General features: G+C 39.7%; 1 protein-coding gene across 4 annotated transcripts in view; it reads right to left on the bottom strand.

Moving 5' to 3' along the window:
- KIF13B (kinesin family member 13B) overlaps positions 1-22,741 on the bottom strand; it is a 188,655-nt gene extending 165,914 nt beyond the window's left edge. For all 4 annotated transcript variants that reach the window (XM_070611418.1, XM_070611416.1, XM_070611417.1 and 1 more), the window contains exons 1-2: positions 22,602-22,741; positions 6,342-6,435 (exon numbers count right to left, since the gene is read on the bottom strand). In XM_070611418.1, coding sequence (XP_070467519.1) covers positions 6,342-6,435; positions 22,602-22,656 — 149 coding nt within the window. In that variant the 5' untranslated portion in view covers positions 22,657-22,741. The remainder of the gene's footprint in view (positions 1-6,341; positions 6,436-22,601) is intronic.
- Positions 22,742-24,051: the final 1,310 nt, after the last annotated feature.

Genomic DNA, 24,051 nt, shown 5'->3' on the forward strand with positions numbered 1-24,051 from the left:
AACATCTGTGCCCATCTTCCTCTACCTCATACGTGGGATGCCTGCCACAGAGTGGTTGGACAAGCAGTGTGTAGGTCCGCACCCAGGATCTGAACCAGCAAACCCCAGGCCGTTGAAGCGGAATGTTCGAACTTAACTGCTGCACTACCAGGCCGGCCCCTTTAGCTCTTTTTAATACAATTTTTTTTGCCTTTAAAAATCAGGCATTATACTTTATACCTTTTTGTATATACTATATTTTAAAAATTCGTCTCAGTTTTTTAAAACCTTACTAAAAGTACTGCTCAATAGAAAGGTATACTAGAACCTGAGGTTCCAAATCAGGAGCCAAGGGCTGAATCTGGCCAAGACCTGTTTTGTTTGGACAGCACAATGTTTTGTTTTGCTTTTAAACTGTAATCTGAATGCCTTCAGGCGGGATACGCACTCTCCAATTAGCCAGAGTCACCACTATTTTCCTTACAGTAAATGAGTGTTCTTTAAAACCAAAGAAATTGGAATCCTCATACACTGCTGGTGGGAAAGTTAAATGGTGCAGCTGCTCTGGAAAACAGTCTGGCAGTTCCTCACAATGTTAAGCACGGAGTTACCCCATGACCCAGCAATTCCACTCCTAGATATCTACCTAACAGAAATGAAAACATATGCCCCCACAAAGACTTGCACACAACCATTCACAGCGGCATTATTCATAACAGCCAAAAAGTGGAAACAACCCAAATACCCATCAACTGATGAATGGATAAACAAAACAATACAATGAAATACTACTCCATCATAAAAAGGAATGAAGTACAGATAAATCCTACAACATGGATAAACCTCAAAAACATTACGCCAAGTAAAAGAGGCCAACCACAGAAGAGCACGTATTGTATGATTTCACTTATACGAAATGTCCAGAATACACAAATCTCAAATCTACAGAAACAGAAAGTAGATTAAGAGGATAAAACAAATATCATAAAATTAGATAATGGTGCTGGCTACACCACGGTAAATAAAAACCTTGAATTGTTCACTTTAAAGGGGTGAATTACATGGTATGTATATCTCAGTAAAGTAGTTAAAAATAAACACACCAAAGACATCCACTTCAGTTCTTAGATCTTGTGAATTACATTAATCCCTAAATTTGGTTCTGAAATTGTGGTCTGAGGATTCCGGGGGATCCCCTAGAGCTTTTCAGTGGGTTTTGAGGTCAGAACTATTTTCATAATACTGAGACATTTTTGCCTTTTTCACTGTGTCGATATTTGCACTGATGGTGCAAAAGCAAAGATGGGTCAAACTCCTGGCACCTTTGGCACAGTGACACAAAAGTATACTGATTACTGGTAGTCACTGCACTCTTCATCGCCACATACCTGCAGCAAAAAAAATCTTTTCACTTCAGAAGGTCCTCAATAAGGAATAAAAATTATTAATTTTCTTCAATCTTGACTCTTGAGCACACATCTTTTTAATACTATTCGTGACGAAATGGGAAGCAGCTATGAAGTGCTTCAGCTGCATACTAAAATATAAAAAGCGTGACTGAATGAGCCGTGGGCCAAACTAGTCACTTATGTACTAGAACAGCACTTTCACTGGAAACAACTGTCAGTTCCTATGGGAAAATGCATTCTCATTTCCAAACTCACCTATACATAACTTTTCAAACACAACTCTTTCACAAAGTGGAGGCTGCCACTCTCCATGGAAAATCACACCTTACTTCCTTTTAAAACACATTTTAAGTATCTCAATTAACTTTTTAGCCAGTTAGCAGGGAAGGACTGTTGGTGGGTAGAGGAGAGAATGAGGCAAAAAAACAGGCTAAGAAACTATTTTGCCCTATCATTGGTGACAGGCTAACTAGCATTAACATTTGATTATAGGATAAAATGTTAATAAGTTTTAAGATATAATTCAAACAAAAAAGGCTGCAAGATTTATTTAGTTCTTTAAAAGGGGACTGTTGTACATCATGGTACTATTGTAATAGTTACAAAAGGGACTTAAAGTGCTCCTAAATGCTAAGATCAAACTTTGAGAATTACTCCTGTAAAAATTTACTAAGAATAGATAACGAATCAGTCATTTATTAGCCCTAAAATATGATTTGTAAATATGTTGCTGATGAAGATTTGGAAAACCCCAAGGACCAATCTAGAAAATTAAAGTGATTGAGAGCAAAAACATAATTCCAAAAATACATTTAATTGTACTAGTAGTATAAGCAGTGTGGCTCTGCATGAGAAAAGAAATAGACCAACCCTCTCAGTGTGTATCCAGTACTACACATATAAGAAAAAGACTGCTCTAGTCACTACAGTGTTCGAGTAGTGTTGAGGAATACAAAGAGTTCGTCCTTAGTCTTTCCCATGTTTGCTAAAACATCCCTTTGTTCTTACCCTGTGTTCACAACTAATGTTTTGATCTGGCTTCCCAAGTTGGTTGATACTAAGAAGTAGAAGCCTGGATGGCAAGGATTAATATTTTATTCACTGTAAACATAAAATTAGAGTTATAGCTCTCTAATGGATGTCATGTTAGTCCCTAAGAGCCCCATCAACTTTGGGCAAACTAGAGAAAATAAAGTTTCTGACTTTGCAAAGCTGAAATTTTTATAGAACTAGGTAATTTCGTGATAGGCACATAATAGTCAAGGATTGAACTAAATATATTTTGGTTTTAAAAAATTTTACTTTATGAAATTATAGCTCACTAAATATACCATGGACTACAACTTAAATACAGGCCATAATAACAATAACAGTAATACTCAGAGTAACAGCTAACATTTATGTAAGGTTCACTATATACCAGGCACTGCCATTTTACATATTTTAACTCATTTAATCCTCCTAACAACCTACAGGCAGGTACTGTTATAATCTCCACTTCAGAGATCAATAAACTGAGGCAGAGGAAATCTAAGTAACTTGCTCCATATCACACATGTTACGTGGTAGAGCTGAGATTCAACCCAGGATGTCTGGCTCCAAAGGAAAGGTTCTTAATCTCTTCTTAGCCTTGTGTTATCAATTTTCTGAATTTTAAGTATCTTATTTTTCAAAACAGTTTTGAAATTCCATATATAGCACAGCAAAAATGTCTCTTGAATCCCCATGATTAAGCTGTTAAACTGGGAATGGTTTACCCACTCATTTAACCATGGCTTCTGTCAGTTGTAATAAGCACAAATATCAAATCACAAAATTTTCAGACATTAACGCAAAATTAATCAGAAAAATACATAAATCATTGTTTTAAAATTTACATATGTTCACTTTCAAAGTATACTAACTTGAATTAAGTACACACACAAAATTAGTCAGTTTTAGATTAACAGAATTGGATACTATTTTAAAAGCAAGGATATTGCAGCTTTTATAGGAAAAATATTAATTTGAGCCTTTCTGACTATAATTTAAACAGACTCAAATCACTTACGTGTTAGTTTCAAATCCCTGGCTCTCCGGTTACACAGAGAGCTCCTATCAAACCATCACTCGCCCTATGGATTAGTCATTACACAAGGCGGACTGTGATTAACCTCATGTCATATAAGACAGCTTTTAATTTGTGCTTTCCTCCCTATTTTTCCACAAATTTAATCAAATCAACATGTACCGCTGGACTGCTACATTCCAAAATTTCTATTTTGTCTTTTCACCCTGATATTATATTAAAAGAAAACGCACTTCTCATGAGGTGGTCTTTTGTGATACTAGTAACGTTTTTGTTTTTTATCTGGGTGCCAGTTATAGGAGTGTGATCAACTTATGAAAATTCATCAAGCTGTATACACTTTTGTATATTTTACATGTCTATATTATATTATTGTATATTACAAGCTTCAACAAAAGCTATATGTCTTAACTTCACCAAAAACCATTACATACCAACCTTATTGGCAGCTGTCACTTTTAAAAGTTTTTTAAAAGTACTCTATAGCACTGAGTAATACTCAATTTATATTTTCAGCATATGGGAAAAAAAGAGCCAATCCAAGATATTCTACAAAACCAAAAAGTGCTATTTAATTCTTTCACAAATCCCTGAGACTCAAAGATCTCAAAAGGAAAGAAAACATATTCTTTAGCTTCTATGTGCTCATTTTATTCTCACAACAACCCTATCATGTAGATACTATTACACATTTGTGGCAGACTGTGTTCTCCAACGACAGCCACAATACATATCCCACCCCAAAAGCTTTTCTTTACGTGACACTGACGTTCCTCCACTGAGAGATAAGCCTATGTTTCCACTTCTTGATACTGTGTAGAACTTTCCACCAGCCTTGAGCAAGAAGATGTGACAGAAGTGATGCTGCATGACTCCCAAGGTTAGGACACCAAAGGCAATACTGCTTCCGCCCGGCTTTCTCACTCTCTCAAAACACTTGCCCTTGGAACCTGCCACCAGATTATGAGTAGGTATTCTGCCCACAGCCCCAGCTGCATCTCCAGCCAATAGGCAGCATCAACTACCAGACGCGGGTGACCAAGCCTTCTCCAGATGATCCCAGCCCCCAGCCTTCAAGTCTTCCAGCTAGAGCCCAGGCAGTCGGAGCAGAGACAGGCCATTCCTGCCGTGCCCTGTCTGAAGTGACCCACAGAAACCATGAGATAATAAATGACTGTTGTTGTTTTAAGCCACTAAGACTTTGAGGAAATTGGTTATGCAGCAATAGTAAACTAAAACACTTCATAAATAAGGAACACAGGTAGGCAACCATGCTGGCAAGTGGCAAAGCCAGAAGCGGAATCCAAGTCAGTCTACATATGAAGCCCATACTCTTTCTACCATAGGATACTGCCTCCAACTCTCTTCTGAGGTGCCCACATTTCCAAATAAAGCAATAGTCCCCAGACTGAACATTCTAAAAGCAATAAACGGCCGCCAAAATTAATTATTTCAATTAATACTCAGAACAATAAGTAATTCAATTAACAGGCTCAAAATCCTAGCAAGATTTTTGACACAGCTATACCCTTCACACCCTAATGACATCATATCTCATAGTACCTATGAGATCTTAAAATCTCATATCCTAGAGATGCTTAAGAAATATCTCTACATCGATAACAATAAACCTGATAATTTACAGAACACTTTACAAAGCACTTTAACAATCACTAATTCGATCTGCAGAAAACACCTCTGTGAGACTGGTAAGATGGGCATCATACAGATGAGGCTCAAAAAAGTTAAAAATAACTAGCTACAATAACATAGTTAAATAGGGATTCAATTTCAGATTTGCTGACTCCAAGTCCAGTGGTCTTTTCAACTCAATCCAACTCAACTTGAAAGCACATTTATGGAGTGCCTTCTGTATGTATTTCCATATACAGCACTGTTTCTACAAGTATTTGTGAAGTATCTACTTTGTGCAAAACATCACGGCAGGCACTTTCTAGTTTGTGCTCTCCACTTCCAGGGTCAGTACAAAAACATCTCTGATATGGCTGATCTCTCCAAAAAGCCAGTCTTTCCCCATTTTGACCCATTTTTTCCCCACTTTGACCCATTCTGTCTACACTGCCAACTAACAACTTTTCCTATACTATCTCTTAATCACAATATTCAAAGATTGTCAAAGATGACATCCTACCCATAAAAATACAGGCCAAATTTCCTTGTCTGCCTTCAAGGTCTTCTGTAATCTGATCCCAGCTTATTTAATTAAATAAACTTCCCTGCACTTACCAAGAAAAATCAAGTTAATCTCTTCCTTCTTCCTCAAATTCACTTTCTCCACACCTCCTTGCCCTCCCTTTTAACATTCATACTATCATCCAAACCCAGAAGTGATGCTCAAGGATTCACCCTCAACCCCTGACAGATAGTCCCTACAAGATCTTAAAATCTACTGTGAAGCTACAATTAACGACCCAAAGCAATATATAATAATTCAATTCCGTAGTACAGATTATAGCTTACATGGAATGCCTTCAGGAAGAGAGCAGCACTTGAAGTGTGCCCTGCCTGACAGACAGGATTCAAATTAGCAGAAGTAAAAGCAACTCAAGCTGAAGAACAACCTAAAAGTCTTTCCTTCTACCTCACTTCTTCCCCTTTACCTCTTAGCTAACTCTCCAGCTGGGACCATCTCCTTCAAGAAGCCTTCCTCAGTTATTTCACAACCTAACCTAAGCTCTCTTCTCTGAGCTTCTAATACAGTTACTGGCTATGACACTCATTCTGGCACTTAGTTATTCCACATTATAGACCTCATCTCTAGATGGTAAGCATTCAGGATTTGCTGCGCTGAACTCAATTCAGCAGCCATTGTTGCTTTCAGTCATTTAAAACTCCATTGATCATAACACTGTTTCTTAACTTACCGGGCATCTCCTTTGGCAAGATTAGTATTTACAGGATTAAGAATAACCTTGTTTGCATCCACATCCACCACACATTTGGTATGTAAGTCAACTTCTGCAGGGAAAAAAAAAGACAGGAAAAAGACATTTTTTAAAGTAACGTTTCAGAAAAAGCATTTGACAAAAATTCAACACTCTTTCATGATAAAAATACTCAGCAAACTAGGAATAGAAGAGAACTTCCTCAATCTAATAAGGTGCATCTACAAAAACCTGCAGCTAACATCATGCTTAATGGTGAAAGACTGAACACTTGGTCTCTAACATCAGGAACAAGACCGGGATGTCTACTGCCACAACTTCTGTTCAACACTGTACTAGGAGTTCTGCTCAGGGCAGCCCGGCAAGAGAAACAAATAAAAGGTATCCAGATCGGAAAGAAAGAAGTAAAACTCTCTCTACTTGTAGATGATATGATCTGTATACAGAAAATCCTAAGAAATCTGCTAAAAAACTATTAGAATAAACAAGTCATGCAAAGCTGTAGGATACAAGATCAACATACAAAAATCAGTTGTGTTTCTACACACCAGCAATGAAATACCCAGAAGTTGAGAAAATAATTTCATTTATAACATGAAAAAGATTTAAATACTTAGGAATAAATTTAAAGATTTTTTTTTCCTTTTTCTCCCCAAAGCCCCCCGGTACACAGTTGTATATTTTTAGTTGTGGGTCCTTCTAGCTGTGGCATGTGGGACACCGCCTCAGTGTGACCTGATGAGCGGTGCCATGTCCACGCCCAGGATCCGAACCGGCGAAACCCTGGGCCACCGAAGCAGAGCATGTGAACTTAACCACTCAGCCATGGGGTCGGCCCCCAGGAATAAATTTAAAAGAAGTACAAGACTTGTATGTTGAACATTCTAAAACACTTTTGAAAGAAATTAAAAACTTAAACAAATGGAAAGACATCTTATGTTCATAAATTGAAAGACTTAATATTGTTAAGATGGGGGCCGGCCCAGTGGTGCAGTGGGTAAGTGCGCACGTTCCACTTCGGTGGCCGGGGATTCCCCAGCTTGGATCCCAGGTGTAAACATGACACCACTTGGCAAGCCATGCTGTGGTAGGCGTCCCACATATAAAGTAGAGGAGGATGGGCATGGATATTACCTCAGGGCCAGCCTTCCTCAGCAAAAAGAGGAAGATTGGCCGCAGATGTTAGCTCAGGGCTAATCTTCCTCAAAAAAAAAAAAAAATACTGCTAAGATGGAAATACTCCCCAAATTGGTCTACAAGATTCAGGGCAATCCCTATCAAAATCCCAGCTGGCTTTTTTTTTTTCAAAAATTAACAAGACAAGCTGATCCTAAAATCTACATGGAAATGCACAAGACCGAGAATAACCAAAACAATCTTGAAAAAGACAAACAAAATAAAAGACTATACTCACCAATTTCAAACTTACTACAAAGATCAAGTAATTAAGATAGTGTAGTACCACTAGAAGGATGGAAGGACAGACATAAAGAGCAACAGAACAGAGTCCAGAAATATACCGTCACATTTGTGGTCAACTGACTTTGACAATGGTGTCAAGACAATCCAATGGGGAAAGTACAGTCTTTTCAACAAATGGTGGTGGGACAACTGGATATCCACATGCAAAAGAATAAACACCATACACAAAAATTAAGTCCAATCGATCACAGACATACATATGTAAGAGCTAAAACTATAAAACTCTTAGAAGAAAACATAAGGATAAATCCACATAACCTTGGGTTAGGAATGGTTTCTTAGACACCAAAAGCACAAGCAACAAAAGAAAAAAATAAATTGAAAGTCATCAAAAGGAAAATCTTTTGTGCTTCAAAGGACACCATCAAGAGAGTAAAAGACAAGCCACAAAATCAAACAAATATTTGTAAGTCATATATCGATAATAAGGGACTTGCATCAGAAAATATAAAGAACTCTCACAACCCAATAATTTTATTATAGACAGGGGCCAGCCCTGTGGCATAGTGGTTAAGTCTGGTGCATTCTACTTCAGCAGCCTCAGTTCATGAGTTTGGATCCAGGGCGTGTACCCACACCACTCTTCAGTCATGCTGTGGTGGCAACCAACATATAAAGTAGAGGAAGACTGGTAAAGGTGTTAGCTCAGGGAAAATCTTACTCAAGCAAAAAAAAGGGGAAGATTGGCAACAGATGTTAGCTCAGGGCTAATCTTCCTCAGCAAAAAAAAAATAAAATAAAAATGATTGTGCTGATAGTTGCACAGCTGTGTGAGTATAATAAAAACCAGTGAATTGGCTTAACTGTATGGTACGTGAATTATCTCTCAAAGCTATTTACAAAAAACGTAGAGGCCACATAATGTTTATGTTCTCATATTTTTATATTCTTGTATTTTTCTGACCCAAAGTATGAAACTGTTTCTGTTTGCCTTATCTCCACTACCAAAAGATAAGCTCTAAGGAAAGGAGCTGCACTACATTGGAGTTATTTTCTATTTCCCAAAGAACCTTGGCCAAAGATCAATGTCATACTTATTATAATTTAAGAGTATTTCCACTGCCAGGAAAGGTCATTTCTTTTTTCATTTTACTTTATATAACTGAAACAAATGCAAAAACAACAACAAAAACAAAAATTTTCCTCCATGTACCTGCCACAACTTAACTTTTCTCATATAAGTTATTCTACATTTGTTCTCAAAGATACATTCTAGAAATATAAAAAAACTGAGTGGTCTTTTAGCCAATACATTTTTCAGACAAAGAGAACTGAAAGAAAACTGTAGAGCAATGTTTTACTCAGGTCTGGAAGACCAACCCCGAAAAGGCCACAGTTCCACTGTGGTCGACCAGCACTAGAGTCTATCTGTACGGCTTTGTGTCTAAACCCACCCTAGACCGTCACAGAAACGCTGCAAGAAACTCTCAGCCTCACTGCAAAAACTTTTCAAACACCCAATTTTACTTCTTCCTTTCCTTAGGCCCAGAGCTAAGCAAGTTTGCAATCATCAGACTCTGTTACTCTTACTCCTTAATGGTTTCTGATCACATTGTATTGGCTGGCCCCTTACAGTCAAATCTGTATCATACACAAATGCATTATCAACTCTCCGGAAACTGTACTGTGACTCAGAATCCACTATGCCACCACCCACCACAAAGTTAGTTATTAGTTTCTTGCAGGAACATTTGGTCTGAGCAGAGGAGCTGCATGCATAGCTCTTTATGCAGAAGTATACATCTAGAATGCAAACCTGAAAAGCTGCAAATCAAATATTTTCCCCAGTAAGTGCTCTGCCTTCAGTTCAAATGATCTTTAATTGAGAAAGGATCCAAACATTTTCCTTCATTTGTGTGCTTTCTCCCTATCCTCTTCACAGCTCCTCCCTCCTCCGTCTCACGTCTTCATCAGATACAACTAATAATTTGGAAGCATTAAGTGGCATGATTAAGGAACCAATCCCTGGAAAATCCTATATGATACAAAGAATCACCTAATATCTAATCTACCCAACCTAAACTCATTTTGTCCTAAAGACTGCAACTTACAAATGTTCCTGAATCTAACACTCGCCAAAAGCGGCATTTAAAATAGAAACAACTATCTTCACTTCTTTATTAGCTTCTTTATTAGCTCAGTTTTTGTAATCAAAATTCCTACCCCAACTCTGCTGACTGATGGATACATATTAATAGAAGACTTTTCACAAGACTGTTTACAATATGGGTGGAACATCTAGGACACACACCCAAGCAAATAAATGCAATGAGATTTGATGAGTTTAAGGGTCAGATGTCTGAAAAGTATTTTAATATAAAATGCTATAGCTAGTATACCATCAAATGTTACTAACTGGTTGAATTAAATTATACTGCTACAAGATTCTAAACGTGACACTTTCTCCATAGAAAACTTCTTGTGCCATACTGCTTAGAAAGCAAAGCAGTGATTAAATAGCAGTAACAAACTTAGGCTTTAAAGTTAACCCAAATTTTAAAAATTTAAAAAAAAATTTTTTTTAAACACCTAACAAAAATCCGAAAGATAAACAGCTTCCTCTTAGTTTGGAACAATACTTAGATTAAAAAGATAAGGACCTAGCTGCTATGCATTGCCTTTGCAAAAATAGCATTCAAATACACCCATATTCACAGCAGCATTACTCACAACAGACAAAAGGGGGAAGCAACCCAAGTGTCCATCAATGACTGAATAAACAAAATGTGGTGTGTGTGTGTATATACATATATATATATATACACACACACACATACACATTCAGTGGAATATTATTCAGCCTTAAAAAGGAATGAAATTCTGCTAAAACATGGATGAACCTTGAAGATATTCTGCTAAGTTAAATAAGCCAGTTACAAAAGGACAAATACTGTATGATTCCACTTACATGAGGTACCTAGAGTAGTCAAATTCATAGAGAAAGAAAGTAGGATGGTGGTTGCCAGGGGCTGGGCTGAAGAGGCAACAGGGGAGGTAGTTTCATGGGTAAGGAGTTTCAGTTTTGCAAGATAAAAAAAGTTCTAGAGATGAATGGTGGTGATGCTTGTACGACAATGTGAATGTACTTAACGCCACTGAACTGGACACTTAAAAGTGGTTTAAGAGGGTAAATTTTATGTTATGTAAACTTTACCACAATAAAAAAATAGTACTAAATACTCATCATTATTATAACAAGTAACACACGGACAACAGTTTATTCCTAGTAAAGTCTAAAACAATGAGATTGGGATTTAATTAGAACTATGTCTAAAAACCAATAAAAAACCGGAGTGATCTTAGTGTTCAGTAATACTGTAAGCTTATGTCATGACTAACCAAGCTTTATAGTCCTCAGAACCATGAATGCTTTGATGTGTCCATGAGTCCTTAGAAAAAAGAAATTTACTCCACTAACAATAAAGACCCCGTATTATTTCCCAAACAGGATGCTTTTCTAGGTGAAGTTCCTCAAGATGAGTACCGAAACATCTACAGCTGACAATTCAGCTTATTCAGCCAGCAAATTAGTCACCTGTAGAAGTGAACAATAATTTGAAACAAGTCTTTCTTCAGTGCATAAATCAGCTATGACTCACTCCTCAATGACATCACAGCAAGAGACGGGCAGGGCCTGAGAGACTCCCCTTACATAACTCCTGTTCCGTGTGGGGAAACGCATCACTCTCAGTGTGGACAAAACCATTCTGAGCTGCCCATTTAGTAATCTGCTTTTCTAATTCTCCAGATAATTAATAACAATTTTCACACAAACCCTACTACTCAGAAATATAATTGTACCTCCCTTTACCTACCAGTCATGTTTCTCAAAAGCTAACTATGACTTACTCTTAAATTCACAAGGGTCCATTTTTAAAAGGAAGATAGTAAATTACCTGTAAGATTCACACTGTGATTAAATTGCAAACTCTGCATGCTATATATGGTTCTATCGTCAACTAATTTGTGTCACATGCCTAATACTTCTACGTGTCTATGCATGCTCATATGAATAAAATATTCATCACTAATATTTGACGTATGAAGGACTTGTTTTCCCAACTACAGTACAATACTCTTATTGGCAGAATACAGAATATGACTTACACTTCTTTACTAATAAGTTGCTTGGGACTTCCTTGAGGCCACTGACCCAGGGAGGAAATAAATTATGTGATGCCACACAGGGAGACAAGCAAACTGGTAGTATGCTTTCCAGTAAGAGATATATAAGATATCCTAATCACCTATTTTTATATTTTACCAGTGAACACAAAAATCTATTCAGTAAATAAAAATATAATAACTGAGGGGAAGCAGGCAGGAGGAGAGCAAAAAGGGTAAAGGGACACATATGTATGGTGACAAACAGAAACTAGATATAATAATGTACATCTGAAATTTACACAACATTATAAACCAATGTGACCTCAATAAAATAATTTTAAAAATATATATAAGTAACTGAGCTCATGGGACCGGCCCCGTGGCCGAGTGGTTAAGTTCACGTGCTCCGCTTTGGCGGTCCAGGGTTTCACTGGTTTGGATCCTGGGCGCAGACATGGCACCGCTCCTCAGGCCATCCCACATGCCACAACCAGAAGGACCTACAACTAAAATATACAACTATGTACTGGGGGAACTTGGGGAGAAAAAGCAAGAAAAAGAAGATTGGCAACAGTTGTTAGCCCAGGTGCCAATCATTAAGGAAAAAAAAAAGTAACTGAGCTCTAATATGGCTAAAGAAAAGATTGAGGAACGAAGGAAGATTCAAAACAGTACGCCTGATAAGGAGAAAAGAGGTCATAAGATGAAAATAATTAAAATAATCTATGTGGCCCAAAACATAAACGTGTATATTCAAGAAACTAATCAAATTCAGAAGACTAGGAAATAAGTATTTAAAAACTTAGAAGGCAAAACCAGAATAGCCAAAACAATCTTGAAAGAGAAGAACAAAGTAGAAAGACTACACTCAAACTTACTAAAAAGCTACAGTAATCAAGAGAGTGTGGTACTAACATAAGGATAGACACATAAATCAATAGAACAGGACTGAGAGTCCGGAAATATACCATCTGGTTTATAGTCAACTGATTTTCAACAAGGGTGCCAAGACAATCCAATGGGGGACGTACAGTCTTTTCAACAAATGGTGCTGGGACAATTGGATATCCACATGCAAAAGACTGAAATTGGACCTCTACCTCACATCACATTCAAAAATTAACTCCAAATGGATCAAAGATCTAAATGTAAGAGCTAAAACTATAAAACTCTTAGAAGAAAACATAGGCATAAATCCACATGATGTTGGGTTAGGTGATTGCTTCTTAGCTATAGCATCAAAAGCACAAGCAACAAAAGAAAAAAATAGATAAATGGGACCACATCAAAATGAAAAATTTTTGTGCTTCAAAGAACACTGTTGAGAATAAAAAGGCAACCCACAAAACCAAGATAAAATCTGCAAATCATATATCTGATAAGGGACTGGTATCCAGAATATATTAAGAACTCTTACAACCCAATAATAAAAGACAACTCAATTTTTAAAATAAGTATAGGGTTTGAATAAAGATCTTTCCAAAGATATGCAAATGGCCAATAAGCACATGAAAAGATGCTCAAATCATTAGACTTGGGGAAATGCAAATCAAAATTACAATGAGATACCACTTCACAGCCCCTAGGATGGCAATAATCAAAAAGACAGACAACAAACGTGTTGGTGTGGACATGGAGAAATTGGAAGCTTCATACACTGTTGGTGGGAATGTAAAACAGTGCAGTTACTTTGGAAAACTATTTAGCAGTTTCTCAAAAGTTAGAGTTACTATATAACCCAGCAATTCCACTTATACGAATATACATATCCAAGAGAATGAAAATATACATCCACACAAAAATTTACATATAAATGTTCACAGCAGCATTATTTATAATAATCAAAAAGTGGAAACAAGCCAAATGCCCATCAACTGATGAACGGGTAAACAAAAGATGGCATCTCCATATCACAAAATATTATTCAGCTTTAAACAAAATGAAGTATTGATGCACGCTACAACATGGATAAATCCTGACTACATTATGCCAAGTGAAAGACGTCAGATACAAAAGTCCACATATTGTATAATTCCATTTATATGAAATGTCCAGAATAGGCAAATCCATAGAGACAAGAAGTAGATTAGTGGTTGCCAGGGGCTGAGGGGAGGGTGGAGCGTGTAGGAGTAGGGGGTGGCTGGAGAGTAATACTAATGGGAGAATCTTTCTTTGGGATGATGAAAATGTTCTGGAATTGGATAGTGGTGATAGCTGTACAGTTCTGCAAATACACTAAAAGCCATTGAATTGTACACTTTTCATATGTGAAAAATATCTTTAAAAAAAACTTGGGAGGAATGACCTCACTGCTCTCAAGAGATATAAAATACAGTTAGAGTCCTTCAACCACATTTCTAAATACTCACTACTCTGAAGATCCCAGCCAACCCACTTCTTCTTGTTCTCAATTAATAACCTCATACTTGGGCCAGCCCCATGGCCGAGTGATTAAGTTCACGTGCTCTGTTTCCGCGGCCCAGGGTTTCGCCAGGTTCAGATCCTGGGCGCAGACACGGCACCGCTCACTGGGCCACGCTGAGGCAGCGTCCCACATGCCACAACTAGAAGGACCCACAACTAAAAAAATATACAACTATGTACTGGGGGTATTTGGGGAGAAAAAGGAAAAATAAAATCTTTCAAAAAAAAACCTCATAATCTATCTCATCAAGAAAATTAAGCACTCCAGGGTCTTCCCATTATATAATTATCCTCTTCTCATATTTCAAAATTTTCCCTCTCCTACTGGCTCTTTCTCTCTGTCTATAACAATACTCAACATCTTCTCCCAGACTCAAAAAAAGAAAAAAAAGGCCTCTTCCTAACTACGCTTTTAGATTCCACTCCTTACCCTTCCCTTCTACACGGAGTGTTTTGAAAGAATATTCATGTATACTCACTGTCTCCATATTGGCATGCCCACTTATTTCTCAGCCCACTACCAACACACCAACACTAATTCATTCAGTCAAAAGTATGCTCCTGAAAATTACCATTGACTGCCAAGATGCCAAATCCACTGACTGCAACTCAGCGTTATCACAGCCTACACGCCACTCCTGGGAGATCTGACTACTGACCATTCCTTCCTTGACACCTTTTCCTCCCTGGGCTTCCACAATACTTTCACCTGCTTCTCCTTCTGTCTCTCTTCTTGGCCTCTGTGACCTCCTCCTTCACACACGGCTTAATTTGGTGTTCTGTCTTTTAAATATAGTAATAACTCCCAAATGAAAATGTATCTCCAGTCCCTTAGTTTCAGACTCACATATATAACAGCCTTCTGGATCCATCCACTTGGCTGCACTTCAGACACCTAAAACTCAACAAGTCTGCTACATTTCTTACATGGATGCACTATATCTTATTCATAGTAGTAGGTGCAGGGTATGGCACATGATAAGCACTGACTAAATATCGTTGAATGTGCAAGAATAGAACTCATCATTTCCCACACCTGCACCCTTAAACTTGCTTCTCCTATCCTTCTGATCTCAGTTAATGACACCAGCATTCACTCACTTAGTTATCTAAATCATCAGCTTTGCAGTCTTCCTACATTTCCTAAATTTCAGTTGCTTTCATACCACCTTGACACATTCTTGCTGGGTATATCTAGAACGCAAGATGCTCTTTACCCAGCCCATCTCTCAGGAATGTGTTTGCAGCCAGCAACCTTGAGATAAAAAGTCTTCCTTGAGGACAAACAGCAGGCTTGCTTACTACTTAAAAGCAATGGATTCCCCAAGCTCAGTGTTCCTCAGAGGCAACACAAACCCCAGTGTTTGCACAGCATCCATCTGGACCCCTCCACGGCACTCCCGTGGGATTTGCAGGCAAGGGGAAGTGCTCACACAGATGCTGTGCCATGAGTAAGTCCTCTGACCCAGAAGTCCTATGTCTTCTACCAGCATGCATGAAACAAATAACAACCTAACTTATTAGCTTATAAGCAGGGTAAAGACACATAGATTACCTTCCTAAATCATCACTTTAACAGTGTCACTACTCTACTCAAAAACCTAGAGTCATTGTACTCCTCAAACCATGTTCGAGACTCTTCTGAATCTGCCTGTACCTCACCTAAATAACTTCACATGCCTCCACCCCCCACATACCTCTCCATTTCAGTAAGGCCAACTTCCATCACTCTTCTCATCCCTCACTCCCTGTACTCTTCCAGCTTTTCCATGAAAGCACAGAATTTAAGGGCTGGGGCTCTCAAGTTGAACAGCCTAGGTTTCAATCCTGTGTCTCCACTTGACAGTTATGTGATTTGGGGCAGGTTGCTAAGCTTGTCTAAGTTCCCCTTTTCTCATCTGTAAAATGGAGTTACAGTGTAAATGCTTCCTAGCATTGTTGTGCGGATTAACTGAAATAATCTAGTTCAGTGTTTGGGACCATGTCAGCGCACAGTAACCTCTCAATAACTGTTACTTATACAGATACCGTCTCCTTCCTGCTGTCTGAATTTTTACAGCTAACTTCCTCACTGTTCTTGCAAATGTCTTGCTAATTCCTACATCAACGTTTTCCTAATTCCAACAACTCATGTTATGCACCCCACCTGCCATACCTTCCTCCCTGCCCACTGTCTTCAACTCATTCCTCATCATTCTCAAGTCCCACCCCCATTTCTTTAATTCATAATGCACCATCATCATTACACCGTGTACACGTATTCTTATAATTGACTCGCCTGTGCATCTCTTATTACCAATAAGACAGTGAGCTCCTTTGGTCAAAGATCACGACTTATGCTTCTCGTGTATCTTGCACATCTTTGAAAATTATGTAAACTCAGGAACACAAGATTCCTTTAAAGATCATCATGTCCAATACAGTAGTAAAAGCACAGGCTTTAATGGCAAAGTAGGTGAATTCAGGGTCCAAAATACTGGTTTTGTAATTCTGGGAGTTACTTAACCCCTCTGAGATTCTGTTAAATAATAATTCTATAACTACCTTTCAAAGTTTTCTTTGAAGAATGAAATAAGGTATAAAAAGTACCAAACTGGGGCCGGCCCAGTGGCATAGTGGTTAAATGCGCCTGCTCCACTTCGGTGGCCCAGGGTTTGCTGGTTCAGATCCCAGGTGTAGACCTACACACCACTCACCAAGCCATGCTGTGGAGGCATCCCACATACAAAACAGAGCAAGATTGGCACAGATGTTAGCTCAGCAACAATCTTCCTCAAGCAAAAAGAGGAGGATTGGCAACAGATGTTAGCTCAAGGCCAATTTTCCTCACCAAAAAAAAAAAGTACCAAATTCTGTAGCTCACAAATAGAAAGCTCCCAAAAAGTAGCTATTATTTTTCCTTCAATCAACACGTGATGAATTGCATGGGTTAATTACAATCTTTTAAAGATACCTACAGCTTCTGAGAATTAAAGTCCAAAACCAATTAAATCATGGATTGTGTCCCATAGACCAGTTAGTTTCACACACTTCCCCACAGATTACACTGCTCATCTTTGCCAAGTGTTTTTAAGAACATGCTTTGTTGAACACAAGGGAACCTGATCAGCAAGCACAGAGGTCAATAATAAATCCATTTCCACTCAATACAATCTCACATCTCAATTCATCTGCTTACCAAATAGTTTCATCAGTGGTTTCTTTCATCTTCAGAATTTAAGAAGTGGAAAAGTTAGACATTTGTCATTGTTTTATGGAGGTGAGGGGGTAAAAGTAAATGCCAATTCAAACAAATTTTATTTTATTTTATACACTTGTACTTTCTTCTCCAAAAGCCTCTGGCCCTATGCATATAAATCCCAATTTCAGTCAGAGTTGACAGCAGAAACAAAACAATGTTGTAAGAGATGTGTCTCATTCTCCATCAGATGGTAGTAAAACAAGTACCTTCTGTTTTAGAAAATATGTTAGAAATTTCCATCCACAGTCATCCTTAACTCCAACATCAGCGATCTCTCTGAGGAGGCTTAACCACCACCAATGGTCTCAGGTCAAAAACTCCTTCCTGTTCCAGATTCTCCCACCCTCCCCCACCTTTCATTTCCTACAGATTAGCTGTGTCTTTGCTGACTGCCTAGGTCCTCTAAGCTTCCTCCTACCTCAGCTTTACCTGGTCTCTTGATTCACATGTACTTGGTTTTGTGCAGCCTCCTCCCTCTTCCTATTCGCAGGGCCTCAGCTTTACCACGCACTCCTAAATGTTGCTCAGCTGTGCCCTCAATCAGCCCTCTGCCCAGGCTTTTCCACCTTGCCCTGAGATCTGGCAATCTTCTCCTTTGTGCTTGCGTCTAAGACCCACACGAAGATCTAAAACACTAAACAGAACCCCTGGACCAGCCACCCTGAACCCAGACTTCTGGGCCTAGCGTTCAGGGCTCCCGGTAGTTTCACCTCGGCTTTGTAATATCATCCTTTCCTAGGCAACCTCACAGAAGCCTCCTTTCTGGGAGGCTCATCTTGTCTCTGCTGTCTCAACTTGCCCGGCTCATTGGAGTCTCTCTGTGCCTTTGCTCTCAGGCCATCCTTCCTCCTCAAAGAACCATGTTCTCCCTGCCCTCCCACCCTGCATCCGTTCCAGCTGGAAGCTTCCTTCCTCCAAGTCTAACCAAAGTTCTCCCGCTCCAGAGAAGCCTTCCCTAATCACCAGGTTGAAGGGATTTTTCACACCTCCAAACTCCTGTACCTCCCTGGCACTTCGTAACCAGCAATCTGCTATAGGTGTTGACCTTTTAATCTTATCTTTCACATGACAGTCATTTCCTCATGAGCATGAAGCATAAAGCACACTTTAAAAACCTGAATACTAGACAACACTAAGAAGGTTTTAGGAAATAAAATTCCCCCAAGAAGAACAATCAATCTCATTTTTTCACGTTTTTTTCTAGCCCTTGCCCATTCCTGTTTACATTCTTACACAGCAATAATCATACTAGTAGATTCAATCACACAGTTACATATACCATTTTACACTCTGCTTTTTCTGCTAACACAGGAAACAGTCTTCCTTAGCAAATGATTTTGACTTCCATCATTTTTAATGGCTATATAATAGTGTTTCCACTGAGATACTAGATTGTGATTTATTTAAGCACTGACTTCCATTAGACATCACGTTCTTCTTGCGTCTTTCACTGCATCAAGTGTCGTAAAATGCAAAGTAAACCCTCGAGAAATACCTGTTGAAATAAATTTATTGTCTATGCTTCCTAACACCTAAAATAGCCCGTTTCACAGTTTTCCTCTCGGCTAAATTTCTATTATAATTTCTGGTTTCATCACCTGAAGCTAGGTAGATATAGCAAAGGAATTTGCCAAACAGCTTTTATATAGATTTCTTTATTTTAGTAGTTGATCTTATACATATTTAAACATGGGAAGCCCCTTGAGCAAAAGGCAATAAGATCCCATACTAATATAAGCTAGACACCTGGCAGGCACCCAATAAATAGTAAACATTTTTTAAACCATCTAAAGTTATAAAACATCAAACTCCTGAACAGGAGAATGTCACCGATCTAGCTAGTACCATCAATTATGCTTGTAAAACTTTCGGCTCATTTAATAATTAGACTGGTTAATAATGTATGAAGGGGTGTTCTTTACAGTATAGAGAACAGAAGCAGAGTTGCCTGGTAAGTGGTACAAGCCTGAAAGACAACATGAAAAGACAGACAATATCCACAAACAGAACTTCCAGGCCTCATGACAATACAGATTTCCCCCTTTTCTTTAGCTTGTTTAAGTTCATATTTCACATGAAGAGAAGCAAAAATAAAAGTTGTAATATTAAAACTATGTAAAATTATATACACATGTGAATCCAAAGTGGAATGGAAATAAGAAAATGAGAGTGTGAGATGTTAAGATGGAAGGATATTGGAGACTTTTCCCTTTTTACAGTCTGTTAGTATAATGCTAAAATGTATAACAAGAAAAATACTCCTGACAAAAGCATATTAGCCATCACAACTCTTGCTATTATTGATTTAGGGCCTAATGCTTAGTGTTCGGTTGACTAAGTTTCCCAAACCCACCTATAATTTAGCAAAAAAGACTGAAAAGCTCTTACTTTCATGACAAATGTTAAATAATAAACCAAGTAACTACCTTAACACCTAAGCACAGCCACATACTGAATAACATGAAGAACTAATGGGACACTAGGAGCTTCTTGCAAATTTCAGATTTTCTTCAAAAAGTAGCTAATGTGATTCCAAATATCAGAGTCTATACAGTAAAACTACACCATCCCAGTAACCCATTCTCATCTCAGTCTTACTTGTGAAGAGTGATTTCTGAGGTTGCTTCCTGCACTAATATGCTAAAAGAAAAACACTTATAACCAAAAGTTTACCATTTGTCATAATTATATATCTTTACTTAATATATTAATTTTCCCAGAAGTAATAATTGATCAAAGTAATATGATTCTTTTCAAAATTACTGGAAAGGAATATGGTCTTGTTTCAGCCTTTTTAAACAACTCTAGTTTAAAAATCACCAGCTTATAACTCCACTACACTGTATTCCATAGTAACTTCTACATTTATGTAAATGACTATTTCATGACAAAATAGAAATAGAATCAATTTTAATTATCTGTGGTAATCACTGAAAAAAGAAGTCCTTGTGCGTTCAGGAAATATAAGGTTAGGTAAGAGATGGCACTAAATGAATGAGGAGGCAGTTTACCACAAATAATGTACTTCTATTTATAGGGTAATAGATCTATGTGTAAACCCTAATTTTAAAATGAGTTCAGCGAAAGAAACAGCTAACATCCATACCGCAGCTAAAATTATTATTCTATGCACCCCTCGAAACCGATACTGACAATTATTACAACCTAATTAATGACAATATTCAAGTAAAAAGTACAGTATTTCCCCTCAAAAACTGGAACCCATGGTGGGAGGGGAAGAGGGAAAGATTTTAATGATCTGAGATAGGTGTTTTGCGGTGGTTAGTTAGCTGCCTCTTTTTAGCACTGACATTTCCAAGGTTTTTGTGAAAAGGAAGTTTTAAGAATGTGCTGAAATCATGCTTTCAGAATCAAACCCCAGATAAGTAGTGTTTTATGCGTCTTGTTTTTTAGATTTTTGTTAATCATTGTCATGGTAATAAACTTGAGAAGAATGGAAATAAAGATGCCTGAACACTTAAGAACAGAAGCTTCTGAAAACTTTCAGAGGTCACCTACGTTTTTTCATTTTGTCAGAGCATGACACTAGCGAGGCAAGACTGAGGACCCAAAACGCGCACTAGTTTAAGTTCTTAGCAAAAAACTCTTCTATGTCACCCAGCAGCCTTAAACAGACCTAGCAGGTACAGGAGGAATCGCCAACTCCTATATAAGACGTAACTCCGAGAGAAGAGATAAACCAACTTCCAAGAGAAAACACCAACTAACAAAGCACATGTCAACTGGTTGATCTGCATATCTCAATATATATAAAAGACAGAAAAGAAAAACTGGAAAAACAACTCATAATTTCTACGTACACTTAAACAACACTTGATTACAAAAAGAGAAGTCGCAAAAACGACTCAGAAAATTATTCCGGTACTTAAACATGATTCTGGTCAGTTAACAGCCTTATATCAACCAAAAAGTCATCTCCTGGGACTATAATAGCGACCCAAATAATACAATAAGATAACCTTGTATAGAAAGTGTTTTCAAATATATTGTCTTGTTTAAAGCAACTTGCCCAGTCACGCTGCTAGTTAAGTATGGAAGTGAAGGCGCAGCCCACCTTCTCCTCGGACTTCAAGTTAGGGCTCTCTCCATTCCATTTGACTGTCTAAAGAGGATTTAAAATGTACTCCGTTTATCTGCTTTCTCTACCCTCCCTGCAGAAGGGAGAGAATGTCTGAAAGATACAATTTCACAAGAATCTTGGCACTTAAAGTATTTATTGTTGAGAGATGACGAATATGACTTCAAGCAAAACTTTCTCAACAGTCAAAAAAAGTGGGTGGGGGGGTGTATCTCTTCTGCCCAACTTCAATCAAAGTATTTATAACTCTTTATGACCGTCCAGGTTAAAGGAACATAAAGTGAAAGACCAAGATGAGGGATTTTTGCACTTCAGTGCTTTCTCAGGAGGAGTAAACCAAAATCCCTGCCATTTTTCCTGCTGCGGGCCACAAAAGTGCACGGTTGGGGCGACCGGGCCAGAGACGTGGGGCCTCGGGAACCCTGGCTGTCCCGGCCGGGCCGGAGGGGTGAGGACCCAAGGGGCGGGGGCTGCTCTGACAGCTGGAGAGGCGGGAGCGGGGGGGGCGCAGGCACGGGACGCGGGGCAGGGGTGGGAGCAGGAGGAGGAAGCGAGCCGCGGCGGGGGACGAGGGCGCCCTCCTGGAAGGGCAGGGGAGGCGAGAGGGCGAAAGGGCGTGGGGCGGGGCGGGTGCGCCGGCGGAAGGGCAGCGGGCCGGGACCTGGGGCCCGCGACGCCCCGGGACGCGGTGCGGGCGAGGGGAGGGGCGTCCCGCACAGGCGGGCGTGGGGGACAACGTTTCGGGGCGCGCGGGCCGCCCTCTCTCCCGGACGCGGACTCCAGGGGCGGGGCCGGCCGGACCCCACACGCCGGGCGCGGGGAAGGGAAGGGCGCGCCAGGCACCTGCCGCCTCCGCCGCGGCGGCCTCTGGGGGGTCGGCTCTCACCTCTTCGGTTCATGGGCCGGATCCGGACGGCCACTTTCACTTTGGAGTCCCCCATCCTGAAGCTGCCGAGACTCTCGCTCGGCTTCCGTCTGCCGCGGCCACCGGGCAACTCTTCGGGACTGACCGGGAGGGAGGGGGCTACGGGCGGGAGGGGCGGTGCCAGGGGCGGGGCCTGTGGGGGCGGGGCCGGCCGCGGGGGCTCCCGGCGCTCCCCGCTGCATGACGGGACTTGTAGTCCCTGAAGGTGGTCGTGGGGAGGGCAGCGGTAAAGGGGTTGGGGCCGGAGACCTCAGGACACGCTTCGCTCTCTGGGACTTGTAAATGCCCCTCTGCCTCTACACCATTCTTAGTCTCTCATTTGGTACTGAGATGTAAGCTGTGGATGAGCTGATAGCTCACCTGAAAACAAACAATTAAGTAGATGGTATTGGACACCTTGCAACCTATTCGTTCTCATTTCCTGCCAGTCTGGCTCAAGTTGTTTCCTCCGCCTGGATTGTCCTCCGGCCTTGTTTGCTGAAATCGTCTTTCAAGACAAGTCAAAAGTTACCCTTCTGGAAGTCTTTATACATCCACAGGTTTTATAGAGCCACCCTGTGCCCAGCTTCCAGGCAAGACCTTGGTCTCTGGAACCAATCTGTGTTCAAATCCCGCCTCAGCACTTTCCAGCTATGTGACACCTGGCAAGTGATTTGACTGTTCTGTGCTTGTCTTTTCCATATGTAAGATGGAGACAATGATAGTGCCTACTTCGTAGGATACTGTGAGGCTTAAATGAGTGAATTCATGTAAAGTTCTTAAAAACTTCCGGGCACATAGAAAGTGCCCAATCAATGTTAGTCATTGTTTTTACTCTGTTGTAGCATTTATGCTGCAACTATTTCTGTCTCTCTGATCACGTATTTTTTTAAGCCATATCTTACTTATGTGTGTAGCCTAGCCTGTAGTAGAAACCCAGTAACATTTATTGCATGAATGAATGAATGAATGAATGAAACCACACTAAAACTAGCTCTTTATTTTATTTTTAATTTTTTTTTTTTTGAGGATGATCAGCCCTGAGCTAACATCTGCTGCCAATCCTCCTCTTTTTGCTGAGGAAGTCTGGCCCTGAGCTAACATCCATGCCCATCTTCCTCTACTTTATATGTGGGATGCCTGCCACAGCATGGCTTGATGAGCGGTGCCATGTCCGAACCCGGGATCAGAACTGGCCAAACCCGGGCCTCCGAAGGGGAATGTGTGAACTTAACCGCTGCACCACCAGGCCGGCCCCAAAACTAGGTCTTTGTTAAGCGCAAGCAGAGACTGCTAACTGGTGGCCTGTGGGCAAGATGTGGCCTGAAAATATGTTCTGTTTGACCCAACAGTATTGACTAATGCATGAAAATCAGGAGATTTTCACATGCAAGACTGGGCCTACATTACGTATTGGAAATATGGATTGGAG

The sequence above is a fragment of the Equus przewalskii genome, chromosome 2 (genome assembly GCF_037783145.1).
Source record: "Equus przewalskii isolate Varuska chromosome 2, EquPr2, whole genome shotgun sequence".
In the NCBI taxonomy this organism is placed as follows: domain Eukaryota; kingdom Metazoa; phylum Chordata; class Mammalia; order Perissodactyla; family Equidae; genus Equus; species Equus przewalskii.